The sequence below is a fragment of the Leptosomus discolor genome, chromosome 3, assembly GCF_034619465.1.
Source record: "Leptosomus discolor isolate bLepDis1 chromosome 3, bLepDis1.hap2, whole genome shotgun sequence".
Taxonomy (NCBI): Eukaryota; Metazoa; Chordata; class Aves; order Leptosomiformes; family Leptosomidae; genus Leptosomus; species Leptosomus discolor.
In genome coordinates, this window is record NC_141393.1 from 56,267,637 (window position 1) to 56,285,904 (window position 18,268).

Consider the following 18,268-nt stretch of genomic DNA (forward strand, 5'->3'; position numbering starts at 1 on the left):
CAGCAAGCCCTCTTGGCTTTAAAATCCCACAGACCCCAAGTCCAAAATCAGAGACCTAATTGTGGCCTGTCCCTTGCTGGGAAACCGAAACAGCTTTCGGAGATGATCCTCCAGAGAAAGTGAACAAAATCACGGCCATTTTAAACGTGTCTAGGACATAACTGAGGTGCTTCGCAAACAGCCATCAGAGACTGCAGCACGTCCTGCTGCCGGGCTTGAAGCAAGTGCCTAAAAGACAAGGTTCTTGATTGGCCCTGGCAGAGAGCAGCTCCTTGCGAGGGGAGGCCAGAGCAGGAGCCACCTGAAGATACTGGAGTTGCAGCATTCTGGTCTCCTCTCGTTGACGAGCTAAGTAGTCTCTGGGGACCACCTCTGAACTCAGGGCTTTCAAACTGGGGGGTGCAGGTGCCTCTGCATCCCCACCACATCCATCAGAGCACTGCTTCCTTCCCGCCCAGACACATCATGGTGTGCCGTTGCATTTGACTCAGCTTGGACACTGCCCAGATAGGACAGAGGTCGCTTTGTCTACTTGTAAAAACTTTTGGCACATCTGGTGATCTTCAGTAACTGCCTTTGGACTGGCTCGTGGGTCAACCAGCCCTTGGACAAGCTTTAGCTTTGTAACAGTTCAGCCACTTTAAAGGAGCCTGTAAATTGCTTCTATTGCTACATTTTCCCTAGCACAGTTGACTAGTTAGCAGTATCATGGGAAAGCAGAAAGCCAGAGAGCACAGCAGTGCGCTATAACTACCATATAGCCAAGCTGTGTGTTTTAGGAGCAACCACAGGAGAGTCGCAGAGAAGCTTCAAGGAACACCTCACTGCAGATCAGAGATGCCGTACAGCTTGTCCATTTTATTCAAGCCAGAGCTGTCTGCCAGGTGGTCCAGGGGCCAATTCTACCCACCATCGGAGTGATGTTCTACCCTGATCTAGAATGACAATGTTTATTTCCCATCAAAACACCAACTAAAATTATTGTTACATAAGCCAGGTCCTGATTTAAGCCTTAAGCATAGTATCAGCTTTGTGTAGGCAACTTGAAATAATCGATAGTGTAACAAAATCCCAGACTCATTACAACAGTTACTTCAAAGACAGCCTAACAGGCTTGACATCTACAAAAGTCTTTTTAGCTCCTTGCAATCCTCCTGTTGCTCTGGGAGATGTGATCTCTGCCACTTCCAAAAGCTGACTTCCACTCTACCCAACACGGTGTCTGTGGTGATGGTGATAACGTTTATCACTCTGTCTGCTGACTGATGCTCCACCTAGAAAACCAACGTGAGCCACCAGCCCTACAAAGCACCAACATGGAAGGAGAGTGGTCATGGGCAGATACCTACACCTTTGATGCAAAGGACGCTTTTATGACTGAAGCTCACTTGGGCATCTGCTTTGTGATCGCCTGATTTAACATCCCACGATCGCAGCCACAAGCACAGAGCCTCATTTCCAAAGGCTTTTCCAGGTTTCACACGATCCCTGAAGCACCAGTGTTTATATACAAACAAGTACGTCTCTCAGTCAGGGCTAACTGAAAGAAGAAGGGATGCACCCAGGTAATTAGGAGACAGGGGGATTTGTAGTGATTCTTTCTGTCTCACATTTTGTTTAGCCACGTTTCTGTAAATTATGGAGTGAATATTGTTAGCTTTCCTAGTGCACTTCTCTTCCAGGATTTAACGTTGTATGGTTGTGAGTTGCTTACACAACTTCCAGTGAGAGAGGTCTGTATTGGTTTAGATTTATAGATGGGCAAATGAGGGAACAGGAGAGAACTCCCACAAGCCCAGGAGGTGGAAGGAAGAGCAGATGTTATGCTTTATCTTGTTTTCTGATGTGTGGATCTATCTGACTCTCTCACAGCAGTCATGCAAGCACATTTATCAAGCACAACATGCATACTCTGCTACTCTCTCAACGTTTCTAATACAAGTTACTTCATCCTCACACAGTGCAACTGATCTAAGGAAACAATTTTAATCTTCTCAGTTCCTTTTTTCCTGAAAACAGTATTTTATTTATAGATTTATTTATTACTAAAGGAAGAACGGCACCAAAGCACTTAAATCAAGGATGATGTTCCGCTGTGTGCAATGCCGTAAGTAGTAATAATACCAATGGCCCTGAGACTAAAAGATCCATTGTCTAAGCTCATGAAAAGCACTGGTCACACATAGACAAGATAGTATCCTTAAGAAACACGGTTTGCACACAGAGCAGTGGTTTCAGCTCGTTACCATCTGTCATCTGGGGCAGCTAGGTGAAAACATGGGCAATTACAAGGAGAAAACAAAATCCTCCGTATTTAAATAGGTAGCACTCACCCAGGTGCTTCTTCACTTCAGTGTGGAATAAATAGTATGTATGCCCTGTGCTGTGTCCTCAAGACCTGTGCAAATTTCAGTCTCTTTAACAGAGCTAAGGCACCAAAATCCTTACAAATGGGATTTTGAAAACTGTTCACAATTTAGAAATAGCACAATAAAGTGACATACAAATTTGACTGTGTTGCCAATGCAGCTTCTTTTATGCACAGCACATTGTGTCCTGAAACACACTCAGAAAGCAGGGAGAACATCTACAGTCCTTGTCAATTAATACTTTTGCAGCACGTCTACCTACGCCATGCCGTGCATGTGCAAAATGGTCCAAAAATAAGTATATACCAACAAACGATCTCTAACCAGCAAGCAGTTACCTACAGCCTTAGCCAAATTCAGCCTGGGCTGTCCTGCCCCTTCAGCCCTGTGCCAGCTCCTCCCACAGCTCCCATGGGCCTTCACTCCCTTGCCCTGGCTTGGAGCTGCAGCAATGGGATCATGCCCTTTGGAGAACGGGGAATCTCTAGGAAGTTGCTGCCCTTCATCCCCCACATCGTGGCACAGACATGGGAATGGAGGAGGAGACACCTGTGCTGGTCAGAGGAAAGAACACAGGAGCAGCTCAGAAACGCTTGACTGTTTTTACAGCACCCACCCACTCGTCGATCCCATGCCGCCTGGGATGCACCCTGCCTGCTGCCTGCTTCCTGCACCTTGCCTGATGGGCCTCTCTGCCCCATCCTGGGACCAGTGCCAGCACAGGGTGGTGTGTTCAGGACGTGAAACACTGTAAACACAGGTCAGCCAGTCCCAGCTTCCAGCCTGGTTATGAACGGAGAAGTTTGGGGTCTCCTTTTTTTTTGATCCCTATCGAAGGAACCTACTGTGTATTTAGCCATTACAAAATTGTGCTATGACATTTGTCACAGCCTGGAGAGGATCATTCAAGTCTTGGACCCTGTCCCCACTGCCTGTGACAGGCCACAGGAGCTGGCCAGCAGTGGAGATTCCTCCTCGGGTCATGCTGACGTGGTGGCACCAGGCTGGCTCTGCAAGAGTGAATCACCACCTCTGGTAGGAGTGGTGCTCCCTGGACAATGGCAGGCCTGGGAACTGTATGCAGCCACTCCTTAGGCTAGACAAACTTTGAAAGGAAAAGCAAGCTGAGTTTATTTGACTAAACTGCTTAACCAATCAGCACCTGTTTCTTGGAGGAAGAAAGGGGGAATGAGATAATATGCCAAATAGTTTTGAGACAAAGTGACTTTTACCATTTTGACAGACCTTCATGACTGTTTCCTGGTTCCCTCCAGGCAGCAAGCTGCCCTGTCTAGTTAACCCCAAAGTGAACTTACGCAGCTGTCTGGAAGTGGGGTGCGACCTTTTAGATAAACTTCATCCTTTGGCTTTGCTTTCTTTGAGATGAGCATGAACTGGCAGTGAAGTTCCCCCTTTTATCCGGCCCTCTGGATAGAATTCTGCTTGGTCTAATTACTTTCTTGGTTTCTGAATCTCCATCCTCAGGTCTCAAGTTCTGATCCACCTATAGCCATGGCTGTCAAGGAACAGCCCTGGAGTGGTTCTCCTGGTTGGGCAAACCCAATCGGGCATAATACTGGGTCGGCTACAAATAAATATCACAGCATAATGCAAATGCAAGTGCCTCTCCTCTTGCCGAAAGCTGAGAAAAGTTTCATCACCTCCAAGGATATAAGACCTTGCGTTCCTACTGGTTTAATTGTATCTCACTTCAGAGCTATTCATTACGCAAGCTGTAAATGAAGACAATGAATGAAGCTCATTAGCAGTTTGATACAGGGTAGATACAATGGCAGACAAACACCCATGGGGACAAAAGTGCATTTGAAGTAGATGTCTCCTAAACTCAGCATGCCAGGATGACGGACAGACACTCTGGCCGTGCTGGCGTTCTTGTTTGTTGCCCTTTTGTTCTCTGCTGCTAAGCATGGCAAAGGAAAGGTTTCTCAAGTCTCTAGCTGACACTTCCTTGAAGCCTGTTCAGCCCCAGGTGCACAGAGCAACCTCTGCTCCCAGGCAGCCAGATGGCTAGCTGCAATCCCGTCACTCTTTAATTAACTTTGGATTTTTTTTCCTCTGTGGGTTGTTTCTGGGAGAAAGGGAGCTGACAGCATGTTTGTTTACATGAGATAGATTTGGCCTGGCAGTTCCCTAGGTCTACACTGAGAATTTTGAAGTGTCTTTGAGTTTTGTTATCACCATGAAAGGAGTAGAAGCTGAGAATCCAAGCAGATTTCTAGGATGCATCTGAAGAAGTTACAGAAGTATGCAGGTTTACTGCAAGTCATACACAGATGGGCAGCACATGAAAGAAAGCTGATGGAGACAAAGTAATCTGAGGCCTTGGTTACTGTGCACTGTTGAGCTGCTGCAGTGTATAATTATCTTTAAATGCAACTACAACAAACACTGACCTGTAAGCAGCTCCTCTAAACCCCGTGGAGTTGCTTGTGTCCATAAAGTTAAACAACATATACAAACCAACTGTTGGATGGATGGTTTTTGTGTCCTTTGCACACAAGAAGATGCCAACCAGCATTATCAGCTGATCTAGATTAAAAAGCAGAAGGATGTAAAGAATCTTCATTAGGAGTTAGCAACTAAAATGTCCAGGTATAAAACTAACTGGTAGAAAGAGAAAAATATTTAAGTAACAGATCAAAAGTAAGTTTACCCTGCAATCCAGAGATGTGAAACAGCTTTCACACTTGCTAACTGCCCCTAGCAAGCAAGCTGTGGCAGCACATATGCCATATTCTACTGAGACCCCAGCTAAACTCCAAGCAGGCTAGCGAGTGCCAAGCTCCATCTTGCAGAGGACAAAAGCACGGTCTCACAAAAAAGCAAGTAGAAGGGAGGGTGGGGAAGCTGTACCAGCTCACCATGTCTGAACATATAGAGGGCAGAAAGGATTAGAAAGAAAGGCGGCAGTCAAATAACAAAGGAAAAAGGATTGTGGAATATTTTTTCCTTCAGAAGTAGCAAGTCTGGAAGGCATAAAGTGCTGAAGGAGAGGAGATGCATAAGAGAAGAGATGAAGGAGTGTAATTTTGAATCAGGATGGTCTTGAATGTAAAGATTGAAGCGCATTGCCTACATCTGTCAGTGAAGGGAGCTCTCTCTAGATGAAGAACTTTTTAAAAATTACTTTGAGGCCATGTTGCTTCTGACATCAGAGCATTTTGCAAAGAAAGGGACCAACGACTTACATCTCACAGGCTACAATTTCACTGCAGATATGAGACAAGGGCAGAGCTACTGCAAAAGCATGCCTGGAAAAATCTCATAGGTGCACCCTGCTATTTCACATCAGAGATGGTTTTTTTTTTTAATTATTATTTGTTGACTCATAGCCCAGATGAACAAGCGGAGTCCTCCCCCTGGTGGCAACTAAAAAAGATATAGCAATGATTTTTTACAGTCATGTCAATCTAAGGCTATAAATGAAATAAGGAGCATCAGACAGGACCGATTTTTTATTAGGTCAACTGATACAGCTGGGGAAAAAAAGACAATTTTGCAAAACACAAATCCTTTTTCAGGACTTACACAGAATTATTTACTTTGAAGGCTGATACAACTTGAGAACAGTTGCTGAGTTCAATTTCATCGCTAATTTATTAGACAATTTGCAAGAGAAGCAGAGGATAAAACCTGTAGAATAACTTAGTAGCTGAGCAGGGTTACTCTAATGTGTAATAACCCCATTATTTCCACTGAGTCCTTGTCTTTCAGTGCCCAATTGAGTTTTGATGTCTAAAATCCCTTCAAGGCAGACTGGTCTGGAAAGTAAAATTCATAATGCTACTGAACAGTAAAAATGGATTCAGTAGACAAGTTGGGTTTATTGTATACAACAGTTTTCCCCAGCTAATGTCCTCAGATAGCTCTTCAAAAATTATTTGTAGAAAATTATTTCTCTGTGTTTGTTACGGGAAGTTACGGCATGTGCCTTTCGGACCGGATTTCTTTTCTCTGTGTTTGTTATGGGAAGTTACGGCATGTGCCTTTTGGACCGGATTTCTTCCTTTAGATGACTAGTTCGGTGGATGAGTGGAGAGCAGTAGGTGTTGCTAATTTTGGGTTTACTAAGGCTTTCGACACTATCTCCCGTAACATCCTCATAGATAAACTGATGAAGTATAAGCTAAATAAATGGGCAGTGAAGTGGACAGAAAACTGGCAGAGCTGCTGGGCTGAAAGGGGTTTGTCACTAGTGGAGTACCCCTGGGGTTGATACTTTAACATCTTCATTAACAACCTAGATGAATGGACAGAGTCCACTCTCAGCAAACCTGCAGATGATGCAAAACTGGGGAAAGTAGTTGATAATCAGATGGTTGTGCTGCCATTCAGGACCTCAACAGTCTGAAGAAATGGGCAGAGAGGGGAGTCAGGAGGTTCGAGAAAGGGAAATGCAAAGTCCTTCACCTAGGGAGGAACAACCTGTGCACCAGTACAGGATAGGAGCTGACAGTCTGGAAAACAGCTTTGAGGAGGAGGACGTGGGAGTCCAGCTCGAGAACAAGTTGACCATGACCCAGCAATGTGCCCTTGTGGCAAAGGCCAACAGCATCCTGGGCTGTGTTAGGAGAAGCATTATCAGTAGGTCAAGAGAGGTGATTTTATTCCCCCTGTATTTTTCTTTTCAGTTCCAGTAGATGAACACTAGGTATTACCCTGCCCTCAACAATATAGGTAGTATAAGAATGGCTGAATTGTAATTATATGGAAAACCAACTGTTGTCTTTTAATTATAAAGCTAGAAACCTTCTTCGGCTGTGACATTCAACATTAATAACCACTGCAACATAAACAAAAATATATTCCTTCCTCCTTAAGAATGGAAAACTACACCCTTTACCACAAAACACTGTCTGCATGCTTATGTTTAAAAAGGTTTAATTTTTCACCCTGGTACAAAAATACAGTACAATGTGATGGCAAGGCATTCGCCAAAAAACATTCAAAGAATAAAACGGGAATCCCCGTAAAGCTTCGACATAACCCACCCTCACTTGATAAAACAATCAAAAGGTGAATGCACAATGAAAAAGTTAAATTTCTGCCCCAAAGGCAAATAAAGATGAATCACGCACAGTTTTACACAAGAATATGTTTGCAGAGCTAATAATTTCACATGCTACTTGGACATTCATGAAATTTATTCTACTTGGCTTAGTGGCAGAATTCACGGTTTGTGGATGTCTGGCTCAGGAACATGCCCCATTCATAGGAACCCCCAGTAAAAACAATGGGATCACATAATACCAGTGAGAAAAGAGGGATCCAACCCTGATTAAGTGTCAAAATGTTGGCTACTTCTAGTTATCCAATCACACTGTCCTCAAATGAATGTTTTGCCCTATGCACCTCCCTTTTAACACCAAGTATTAGTGGTTGCTCGAACACAAAAATTGATGTGTTTGCACATTACCTCATTGCAAATAACCATTCATTACAGTACAAACTGCCAGGCAGAGGAGGAGAGAACACTGTAATTGATGTATGTGTGTGAAGTCCAAACAGGGTTTAACCTAACATCATTGACAGGAGAATTATGTCCCTCCACTGCATCTACATTCTTGGTCTGCTTAATCATTTCCTTTTAGAGTTTTGAAGCGATGGAAAAGCAGCAGTGTATTCATTATAGTTCATCTCCCAGGTGTTTTTGTTTGAAAGCATCACCTGTTAGCTTCTCCTGGGCCTCCTTCATCCCTTGGACAACTGAAAGATTAGACAGAGAGATATCAACTATTAATCTCAAGATGAAAATATCAAGGTGGACTGGTAACGAAAGTGTTTTAAAACAACACAGGTACAGAATGCAGATCTACAAGTTAACCTGTGGAAAAAAACGCAACAGTCCTGCACCCTTTTCCCAACCATTTGTAGCTGGATCATGCGAATTGCATGATTTTCCACTACACAACTGGAGAAAAAGTTTAGGTCCTATAGACATTATAGTAGGTATTAAGGTGAATCATGGTCCTGAACATGGTTCAAGGCATAAGAGAACCACTCACTCACGTTGTATCTAACAGCTCCCACTTATGATGTAAAGTATCGTCATTTTTCTCCACTCAAATGTGAAGGTGCGTCCTTCACGCAGGACACACCCAGAATTTAATCTCACTAAAAATGCACTTCAAACTACTTTGTACATACCTTGATCAGCATTGGTATAGAAATACTTGTAGCTGGGGTTTCCTTTCTCATTTATGATTTCTGGGTGTACTTTTCCACTGGGGTCTATGAAACAAGAAATCAAACAGGAAATGTAGGTGGTAACAATAAGAACACAGTCCTGTGAGTGGATACAATAGCTGCAGACACCTTACCCATGAAAAGGATTCTGGGAATGTAACCTCCATCAGGACTAAAGGCTTCATCCTTTGGCTCTTCATCATCCTACCAGCACAAGACAGAAGAGAGGAAACATATTAGCAAGATACCTAACAAAACACATTTTAAAGAAACAAGATATTGCCTTCAGATTCTATTTACCCTGAGCAATTTGCATCTTGAATAGACACTAGATAACTGCAGTATCTTCCACTCTCAAAGGAAAGAAAGTGATTTTTACCTAATCAAGTATCATTTGTGAAAATAATAATATTTTTTCCTGTTCTGTCAATTTGCATAAAATGCCTCACTTTGGAGTAGTAATGTTTGATGCGTCATGACAGAATGAACACAAATTCCTTTATTGTGGCAATGGAATGACACAAGGTACAAAGTGTTAAAGAGACAAGGTCAGAGAGACAGGTTTATAAATACAATTAAAAAAACAGACTGGAGAAAATTATTTTTAAAACAATCAGCTATATCAATCAGTCCTGAATACCTATTCAGGAGTGCAGGATTTAGGACGTATACAAAACAGGATGCAACCAGTTAAGACTCCAAATGCTTAATTACTAGGCAGTACATGGATAAAAATCAGAGGGCAGCCTACCTCAAGGTTGACCATAACAAAATTATGGGCAAGTTCAGAGATCTCCTTGGATTCAGCAAACTTCGGCTTTAAAGCTAATTAAGGGGAAAACAAAAAAAAAAAAAAAAACAAACCACACACAGAAAAAGAAGAGGTGTGAGACAGTGGAAAAGATTTCAGGTTTTCAGGTCAGCATCAAAATCTCAACTTCATTCCTCCCCCTGGAGAGCTGGTACTTTTCAGTAAGCAGTGAGTAAATGGAATATATGTATCAAACCGTTCAAGCCAGGCTCAGAACAGCAGGTAACAGAAGCAATCCTTGCTGGGCAGCCATATGATGAAGCCTGGCCAACAGCCATTTGCAGTCATACTTGAACCAATGGAACAGAAGCAAAAAAGCTTGCAGTAAAACCCCTATTCTCACTCCACTAGCTCATCCTTTCAGCTTAGCCATTACGCCCAGCTTGTTTGTTCACAATACCGAGAGACAAAGCCTCACTCACCAGCTGAAAGTAAGGCAATTTACACTTAATTCTTCGAGTCCATTCATTCTGTTCCATTTTTTATAGCCAAGTGCAGAAGAAATTGCAGCCACTACAGAACTGCAGTATTACAGCTGTTATTTCGCTGGCATTCAGGCACGGCTGGCTTTTGGCAGCGCTAACAGGTAAAGTGGTGCAGTGTTACACCGCTCTAAATGAAATACAAATACTGTTAGCTACATTTTGAATGCAAAGTTTGTGTTTCTCATGGTTACATGATTTGTATACAAAAGTTCATTAGAAATTTCAGCAAGCTCTAGTATTAAATATACTTACCTTTGCAAGCTCCACACCAAGACTTGTGGATGATAACCATAAGAGGCAGACCACTAAAAAAAGAAGAAAGAAAGAAAATTGTCAAAGAAAGCTTACAGCTGAGCCTCCAAACCATTACATTGTATTATATGTACATTTTAACAGTCAAGAATTCTACAAAGGCTAAATGTAAGGGAAAATGAGAAATGTAAAGAGATTCTGCTGTGTTCTTAGGTTGTCTTGCAACATGTTTTCCCAAACTTAAAACATGTATAATGGTAATTCATTATAACTGCCAGCCAATAACTACTTGTGTAGAGGAGGAGACTTTCTCTTTGGAAGATTTCCTCTTACTAGTTTAGATTTGCTTAGATACACAGGTGGTCATACTTTTTTTTACTGGAAGTGGTTAGTGACACCAGCTGCTTGAGGCTCTCAAGATGGATTTTCACGGCTGGTTGAGGCAATCCAGTGGATGACAGTCATATATCCATCCCTCTCCCCATTACAGTCTGTACTTTCAGTCACCCCCTGTGACTAAGACTCTCCTTTGAGCAATAATCACACACAGTTACCTAGCAAACCCTCTATCTGCCAGGCTAGTTTCCTACATGTTGGTAGGCTGAAAAAAACCTGATAAATCTGACAAGTCCCAGGATGGAGAAGGAGGGAGGGCATGCGTGCAACTGCAGCCTCAATAAAGTGCAATGCAAAAGGAGCAAAGTCATTCTTTATTATTCTCTCCTCCCAAATAATTCACTTGACCTTTACTACCTACGCTACCCAGAGGTTGTTTCCATCACCCCGAGACATGTTTTATTTAATGCTGTTCTTCAAAAATGCCTTTAGCATTTCACCTTCTCACAAAGTCATGCTTACCAAGCTCAGTTGCTCTAAGTTCCTTTATAATATATTCAGGTTACATTATGTGATTAGACAGAGGCCTTGAAGACATAAATTTCACCTATTTCCTGTTGTTAGTGCTGGGGATCCAATTAATCTACCACCTCACGGCTCCTGACTATTTTGCATCAATTTTACTTTTCGAACAAGAAAAGCAATACAGGTGACTTGCGTTGCTATTCAGCACATCCAGGTACTACAACACTTACCTCCACACGTTCTGCATGCAGAAGTCCTTACTAACACTTTCATTGTTTCTTCCATCCCACAGTTGAACTGGTGAATGCTGACTAGGGCAGTAAACTAAGAAAGACTAAGAAAAAGGAATTGGGAATCTCATCCCTTTCTGTTTACCAATAATCCCTTAAGCTATGGAATAATATCCAAGGGAAGCTGGTGATGATATAGCTTCCAGAACAGTAAGAACAGCCTAAAACTATGTGAAGGAAAGTAAGGAGTCTAGAAAGAACATACTCTATGGATACTTCTTTGAGGATATGCCAAGCAAAGCAACCTGTAAGCTTCCTGCTACTGTGAACTCTGTTACCATATTAGGGGTTAAAAATAAAGTAACACTTTCACAGACAGAAATTACAAACACCTTTGCACATAATGAAAACAAAATTAATTACTAGCAGAACTGATGTATCAGGTTTTTTTTAGCTGTAGATATGAAAGGAAATCTCTACTTAATAGCATTCAGTTATGGCCTTCAGAACCAGGAAAGAGTGGCAAGGAAGCCATTAACATTTAGAGTAGTTTAAACAGAAGTCTACTGTTTGTAACTAACCAAGATGTTATCATCTTTACATAGGACTCTTTTTGCAGTAAGGAGCAAGAATACACATTTCCCTAGCAAAGCTTGTCCCCTCTCTGATGATGAAAAAACACTTTTTTTTTTTTCCATTGTTTCCATAGAGTCCAACATGATTTTGCCTCTTTCTTGAGGAAAGGCTGATTTAAGTCTGGAAAATACACACTGTTCTCATCATCAGTGCTTCGTGTCCGAAGAGTTCAACCATCTGCTAATCAGTACTGCAACTCACTTTTCTTTTTAAAGTGAAGAGAAATTTTCAAAGCAGGTTTTAAATGGAAATGTTTGCAGTCTTGAAATACCAACTCTTAGTCAGTGAGAACTCACAGAAGTTTTACAGATTTTGAATGTATTTTCTCAGCTTTATTCTCTTTACTTTGACTGGGAAAATAAACCTATTTACATTGAAGCATTTTTGTGGTCATTTCTCAGTTCTGTAATGCATAAGTCCACCTAGCAGCTGGTATGTCAGATAAACAGCCACCGTCAATGCAGTAACCCTTCCTGCCCCACTTTACCATTTCCTCTCAGGTACCACTACACATACAATTAAACCCAAAAGCTACAATTTAGTAAAGTAAGGGATAAAACATCCACCAGAAAGTGAAAAGTTTACATAAGCTATATATGTGGTATAGCAAAGACTGAAATTAGTTGAAACAAAGCGCAAAAGTAAGTTACCTGTCACAGCTGGTACAGAATTATGGGAGAGTTTCACCCAGAACAGACACTGTCATTTTAGCTCATTCTTCCTATGACAGTGCTCATTCTTAAACAATTAGCGGTTTTAAAGACATTCACTGATGACCTTGCAGAGAAAAGACATAGCAATTTATTTCAATAAAATAGTCCTGCAGGTAAATTAAGACTTTACTCCAGTTAAGGCACACAATTTATTGTTAAATCTGAAATAGAGAGGTCTGAGTTTGCTAAGCCAGCACCCTTGTTGCCCAGAGTTTGCAAATCTACCTCTTGGGTTCAGCAGAATTTTTTGAAACAGTCACATCCCAAAAATACAGCCTGTTCCAGTTCTGGACCTGAAGTCTCCTCTGCAGTTTGACATTATCTGGAGACAGCCTTGGAAAAACAATCTTCTCATTCAAGACATACACATGCCAATGTGTAGGAGTAAAGTTTTCCCTATAGTCACCACCTTTTGGGCTTTCATGTTCAGATGTTATTTGATTACTGGGGTTTATGTCTCCATAGGAGACTTCACTTGCTCGGGGATGCAACATTATCTCTCCTTTCTGAAAGATGCAAGTGGGGAGAACATGGGTGTGGGGGAATAGCATCCCTACAGATCCTCTTCACAGTATAGCTTGCTCAGCTGCTGCAAAGACATGGCATCCATCTTCCCAGAGCTGCTGTGGCCACATGATCTGATCTGCAACAGGTGGGACCCCAGCTCTGCGGCGTCTGTGGCTGGAAGGCTTGTTCGTACTGTTCCAAGTACTTTGAGACTGGACCACGGCCACTGCTGCGCGCGGCGCAGGTGACCGGGCTCACTGGATGCTGCGGCGCAGGTACTGCAGGAACATGCTGGCCAGCTGGGGCAAGTTTTCGTCGCTGGGCTGCATCTTGGTGTAGCTGATGAACTGCCTCCGCAGACGGCTCAGCTCGGCCAAGCTCACGGGCCGGTCCAGCACCAGCCCTTCGGCGACGCCGGGGACGCGGACCACCTCCCCGGGCTGCGCCCCGCTCCTCTGGGCGGCCATGACGGCGGCCAGCACCTCCTGGGTGACGCGGTCGAGGTGGTGGAGGAAGCTGCTGGACTGCAGGGGCTGGGTGCGGGTGGCGCGGTGCGGCGGCGGCGGGGCGCTCTCGAAGAGGGCGGCGCGGATGGCGGCCAGCGGCAGCGGCTCCTCCCCGTGCACCGTGAAGAGCGGCCGGTCCCAGCGGTTACGCGGGTCGGGGGCCTCGAAGGGCGGCTCGTCGGGGCGGCCCGGCCCGCCCGCGCAGTGCAGGAGGCAGCGCGCCGTGCCCGCCTGCCGCGCCGCGCAGTACAGCTCGTAGCGGATGCTCCGCAGCTCGTTACCCGCGTCCACGATCACCACGTCCCGCCGGCTCAGCAGCCGCTCCACCTCGGCCCGCAACGCCGCCCGCCCGCCCTCCGCCTCGGCCACGACGTGCGCCTGCCGCTCCGGCCCGCCCAGCTCCGCCCGCAGCTCCGCGGCCCGCCGGCTCTTGCCGCTACCCGGCCGCCCGCACAGCACCACCAGCGGCATCCTCCTCGCGCCGCCCGCCCCGCCGCCATTCTGACCCGGACGGCGACGGCGACTGCTTCCGCTCGGGTCGCTCACACCCCACCCCCGGTCGGCCGCGGCCTGCGCCGGCGCCGCCGCGGCGGGATGTCCCGCCGTGCCGCCGGTCAGCCGCGGGCTCGCCCGGAAACACCCGCGGGGCGGGGCGGGGCGGGGCAGAGCAGAGCAGCCCGACGGCGAGCGCCTGGGAGGGCCCGAGGGGGGCTGGCGCGCAAGGGGTGCGGGGAACCGCCTCGCTGCAGCGCCCGCCTGGCCCAGGGACACCGTCCTGCTTAAAAGCGCGATCGTACGACGGTTACCCCTGGGAACCTGGCGCCCAGTAATTGTATGAACGGTGGACCCCCACCCTCGCCCACAGGGAACCTAAAAACGAGGCGTCTCCAGCACCTCCGACGCGTCCAGACTGAACTGCTCACTGAATTGCAACCCAGGTCTTGGGAGTCCCCAGACCACTGGCTCTGATGCATCTCACCTGATGCACAACAGATAATTTCGTATGATTTTTCATCTCCGGACCTAAGGTCCGACTTAGAGCGAAAGTCTGCTTTTTAGGTTTATCGTTGGTGGTGTTGATTTCTCCCAATCCTTCAATTCGGTAGCACTCGAATGCTGCTGAACTCAACCGCCAAGCCGGGTCTGCGTTTCCAGCAGCGAAAGGAGTGAGCGTGCGTTACACTCGTCTCTCGCTGCGGGGCGTTTCTGAGCAGAAATGCTCATCCTGCCTAAACCCGAGAGCTCGCCATCCCTCCGTCCCATTTTATGGCTTCCTCTACTTCATTGCAAAGTAATGCTACAATTACTCCTGCCAATACTGATTTTTTTTTTTTTTTTTTTTTTTTTTGCACAGGTATATCAAATAAATGCTAAAATATCCAGTTACAAAAACTTGTAAGACTTCTGAACTGCACCATCTGCGGTAATTTGGGGTCTATAGAGTGGAGCTTGCCAGATGGATCAGTTTGAGAACAGAACTCAATTAAACAGCAAACCTGGAAGGCATAATTAATTTCTGCTCATGTCAGCATTGTCAGATCTAAGTGATAAAGTCCAAGTGGAATTTATAAGCACACAATTGTCCTTCTCACACAGAAGAAATTCTGAGGAAAAAAAAAGGTGTCAAAATGTCATTTGTTACCTTTTCATACAGTGTTCTTTTTAGAGTTTAAGCTTAACCCAGAAAAGGTTCTACTTAAACAATTTATCAGTTCACTACAGTTTGAAACTTTCAGACTTTTTCTGCAGATGATAAAGTATTTCATACCAAGGCCTCATCTATACAGGCACAGTGAATTTTACAGAAGCAATCAGCACTGCTGAGGGGACTGAGTACAGCTTAAACACGTGTTTGTGGGTTTGAACCACATCTTGCTTTACTGTGATAATTATTTTCTTCTCATTTCAAAGACATGCCAGGACTTCAACCATTTCATTAGACCACAAGTGCTTAAACCTAGGTGGTGCATCAGCAAAGTTAGCAAAACTCTGTATTTTCTCTCTAACAAGCTACAGGGATCTGAACAGTCTCGTAAAACACCTTCTTGCTTGTTAATAATTACTGTTTTCTGTGGTCAAATTTAGATACAGAGCCTTTGTGAATGTTTTTAAAGACACTTTTCTGTATTTAAAACTAGCTAACGTACCTGGCTGCTGCTTCTTTCTTCCCATCTTCCAGTGTTCTCCAGTGAATATGATCTCCAAAACCTGCCAGAGAGAAGGGTTTACAAATGCTGCATAATTTAACATGTCAGCTAACAGAGGAAAACAGTCCAACCCTTAAGAATATTTTCAATTCATTTTATATTCTTTTTTTAAAGCTAACTACAATCCCAGTCCTGGAAAGACTTCTACAAATATTTATAACCTACATAGTCTTATGAGGAATCCCACTGAAATTAATTAACAAAACCATACCATGCTCATGAATATTCTTATATATATGCAAATGACACCAAAATCCCCCAAACAGGGATTAAAATTGAAGGGCCTTCTGATTATTCCCTATTCTTTTTCAATCTGTGAACATTTATTAACCGATTAGTGACAAATTAAACATGTCAGCATTTGGCTTCCTAAATCCCACTGAACGTGAACAAAATTGAAACTTTAACATTCCTATGCCAACATATGATCATTAATTGCTTCGAAACTATTATACTGAGTATTGCTGCTGCTGCTAATTATCTTTGAAGAGTAAGAAAGAACGCCATTGCACAGATTTCTGAATGTTACAGTGACTGAATGACGCAGGAAATAATTTATCCCATTTCCAGATAACAGCTCTTGTTATGTCAGCTGAGGTAGGAGTGATCGAGTGCACATTTAACAAGTGCAAAGTGGGGACTGCCAGTTTTTTTAACCCATCCCAGCACATGGCCGAAAGCCACACAGAGAGCTGAGTGAGATGAAGGAAATCCAGAAACTGTTCCTAGGGGAACTCCCCTAAAAGATCTCCTCAGAGGTCTCATGCTCCAGTAACGTGGGGCTGTGCTGGATGACAAAACATCAGCCTCGGTTTGCCCCTTCCTATTGCTGAGGGACTGGAGTAGTCGGCAACCCTCAGCGCCCAGGGTGCTGAGGGGGCAGATTTCGGGAGCCACACAGGAGTCAGGAGCCACAGACTGCCCAGTGCTGACACAGGGGAAAGTGGACATTGCCTCCAGCAGACAACTATGGCAAAGAAGCTGGAGAAAGCCAAAACCAGGGACAGCAAAACCTCATGGCACCTTAGTTCAGTATCCGGGAGGTTTAAACAGTTGGCATGGCATTTTTATTACCTTACTTTCTCTCCTGATATGACAACTGTTAACATATATGATGCAACACATCAAATATTTAGTTGGGCAAGCAGTAAGGTGGGGACACACCTGGTCTACATCCAATGACACACACGTATCCGCTGCAGAGGCAGCTTCAGACCCAAGGCTACGTTTGTACCAGCTGAATGCAGCAGAGCAAAAACCAGTTGGATTAGCAGGAATCACTTTTACTCAGAGTATTGACACGTCGGCTATTTCATTCAAAGGCCAACGCATTAAAGCATGGACAACCTTCTATTGTTCTGGCTAGGAAACACTTTTCTAAAGCTTTTCTTTTTTTAAAAACTAAACCGCACTTTGTGGTGAGCTTCAGTATGTTTTTAAAAGCATTACACAACACATTGTGAAGTGTTTATTTCAAATGAAAGTCATCTGAGTAATTAACTGTAAAGCAAAGGGGGAATGACAGGGATCCACACCACAATGCTTTGCTGCCATTGATCAAACTGTGTTTCTGCCAGATCTGAGGAGGATATTTATCTCTAAGACAGGCTAAAGCCATCACCTGGGGTGAAGCTCCGGGCCCTGGTGCACCCTGACTATTAAGGGTGGCAATTAGACAGGGAGACCTCGGCGAGGAGAGGTGAGGAGCGGACACGAAGGGAATGGGAAGCCGAGGGCGGGAGGGGAGCGCCGTTCCTCGCCTGCCCGGAGCCAGCAGAAGAGGCCGGCAGAGGCCGGACAGGGCTGACAGGGTATCTCAGCCCCCGGCGGGGCACTGAGGGGCTGCGACACACTACCCCCCCCACACACACACACGCCGGGCCTTCGCCACGTAAAAGCAGGGCCCCTCGAAAGAGAAACTCCTCCTGAACAGAACCACGGCGGCAAAGATCGCTTAAAGACCTCATCTTTAAAGTCAAAAGGCAGTGGTCTCCCCCAAACCGCGGCGGCAGTGCCAGGCCGGCCCGACCCGTCCGCTCCCCCCGGCCCCCTCGCCGCCGCGGGCTGTGGGAACCGTCCCGGCCCCGGCGCACCCATTCACGGCAATGACAAAAGTTGAGAGGAAAGCCCGAAGAAAACGTTTGCCTGACCCTTTCCGAGCCCTTGCGCGGCGGAGGCTGCGGAGACTGCCAGCACCAGGCACAGGCAGAAGATGGAGGCTGCCGCGGGCTGAGCCTTCATGGTGTCGGCGCGGGCAGCAGCGGCACCCCGAGAATAGCCCCTAAATCTCCGAGACGGGACCACACCAGCTTAGGTGATTTTTCCCCCCCCCCCCCCTTTTTTTTTTCCCCTTTTTTTTTTTTTTTAAAGCCCAGGAAGTGATGTGAGGCGGATGTGGGCGGTGCGCTGCCCTCACCTCTCGGCTCGGAGGTGCCAGGGGAGGGGGCTGCTGCGGGGGTTTCTCTCCCCGGCCCTTTGAGGGCC

At 45.2% G+C, this 18,268-nt stretch overlaps 2 protein-coding genes across 2 annotated transcripts; both read right to left on the reverse strand.

Moving 5' to 3' along the window:
* Positions 1 to 7,254: 7,254 nt before the first annotated feature.
* TXNDC12 (thioredoxin domain containing 12) lies at positions 7,255 to 18,032 on the reverse strand. The gene is made up of 7 exons (XM_086463079.1): positions 17,935 to 18,032; positions 15,725 to 15,785; positions 10,125 to 10,177; positions 9,328 to 9,401; positions 8,711 to 8,780; positions 8,538 to 8,621; positions 7,255 to 8,096 (listed from the first exon to the last, which is right to left on the reverse strand). The coding sequence occupies exons 1-7, from the start codon at positions 18,023 to 18,025 to the stop codon at positions 8,017 to 8,019; spliced, it is 513 nt and encodes a 170-aa protein (XP_086319205.1). The 5' UTR covers positions 18,026 to 18,032; the 3' UTR covers positions 7,255 to 8,016.
* On the reverse strand, positions 13,310 to 14,048 carry KTI12 (KTI12 chromatin associated homolog). Its single transcript, XM_086463232.1, has one exon. It carries the CDS (start codon positions 14,046 to 14,048, stop codon positions 13,326 to 13,328), a length of 723 nt encoding a protein of 240 aa, XP_086319358.1. The 3' UTR covers positions 13,310 to 13,325.
* Positions 18,033 to 18,268: the final 236 nt, after the last annotated feature.

What these genes read in the sequence shown, in the direction of transcription:
- TXNDC12 (XM_086463079.1), bottom strand. Translation starts at nt 18,025, where the DNA reads ATGAAGGCTCAGCCCGCGGCAGCCTCCATCTTCTGCCTGTGCCTGGTG. An exon ending in TTGTTATGGTCAACCTTGAG is followed by an intron (nt 8,781 to 9,327) that starts GTAGGCTGCCCT and finishes TTGTGCTGGTAG; the next exon opens with GATGATGAAGAGCCAAAGGA. An exon ending in CTATACCAATGCTGATCAAG is followed by an intron (nt 8,097 to 8,537) that starts GTATGTACAAAG and finishes CTAATCTTTCAG; the next exon opens with TTGTCCAAGGGATGAAGGAG.
- KTI12 (XM_086463232.1), bottom strand. Translation starts at nt 14,048, where the DNA reads ATGCCGCTGGTGGTGCTGTGCGGGCGGCCGGGTAGCGGCAAGAGCCGG.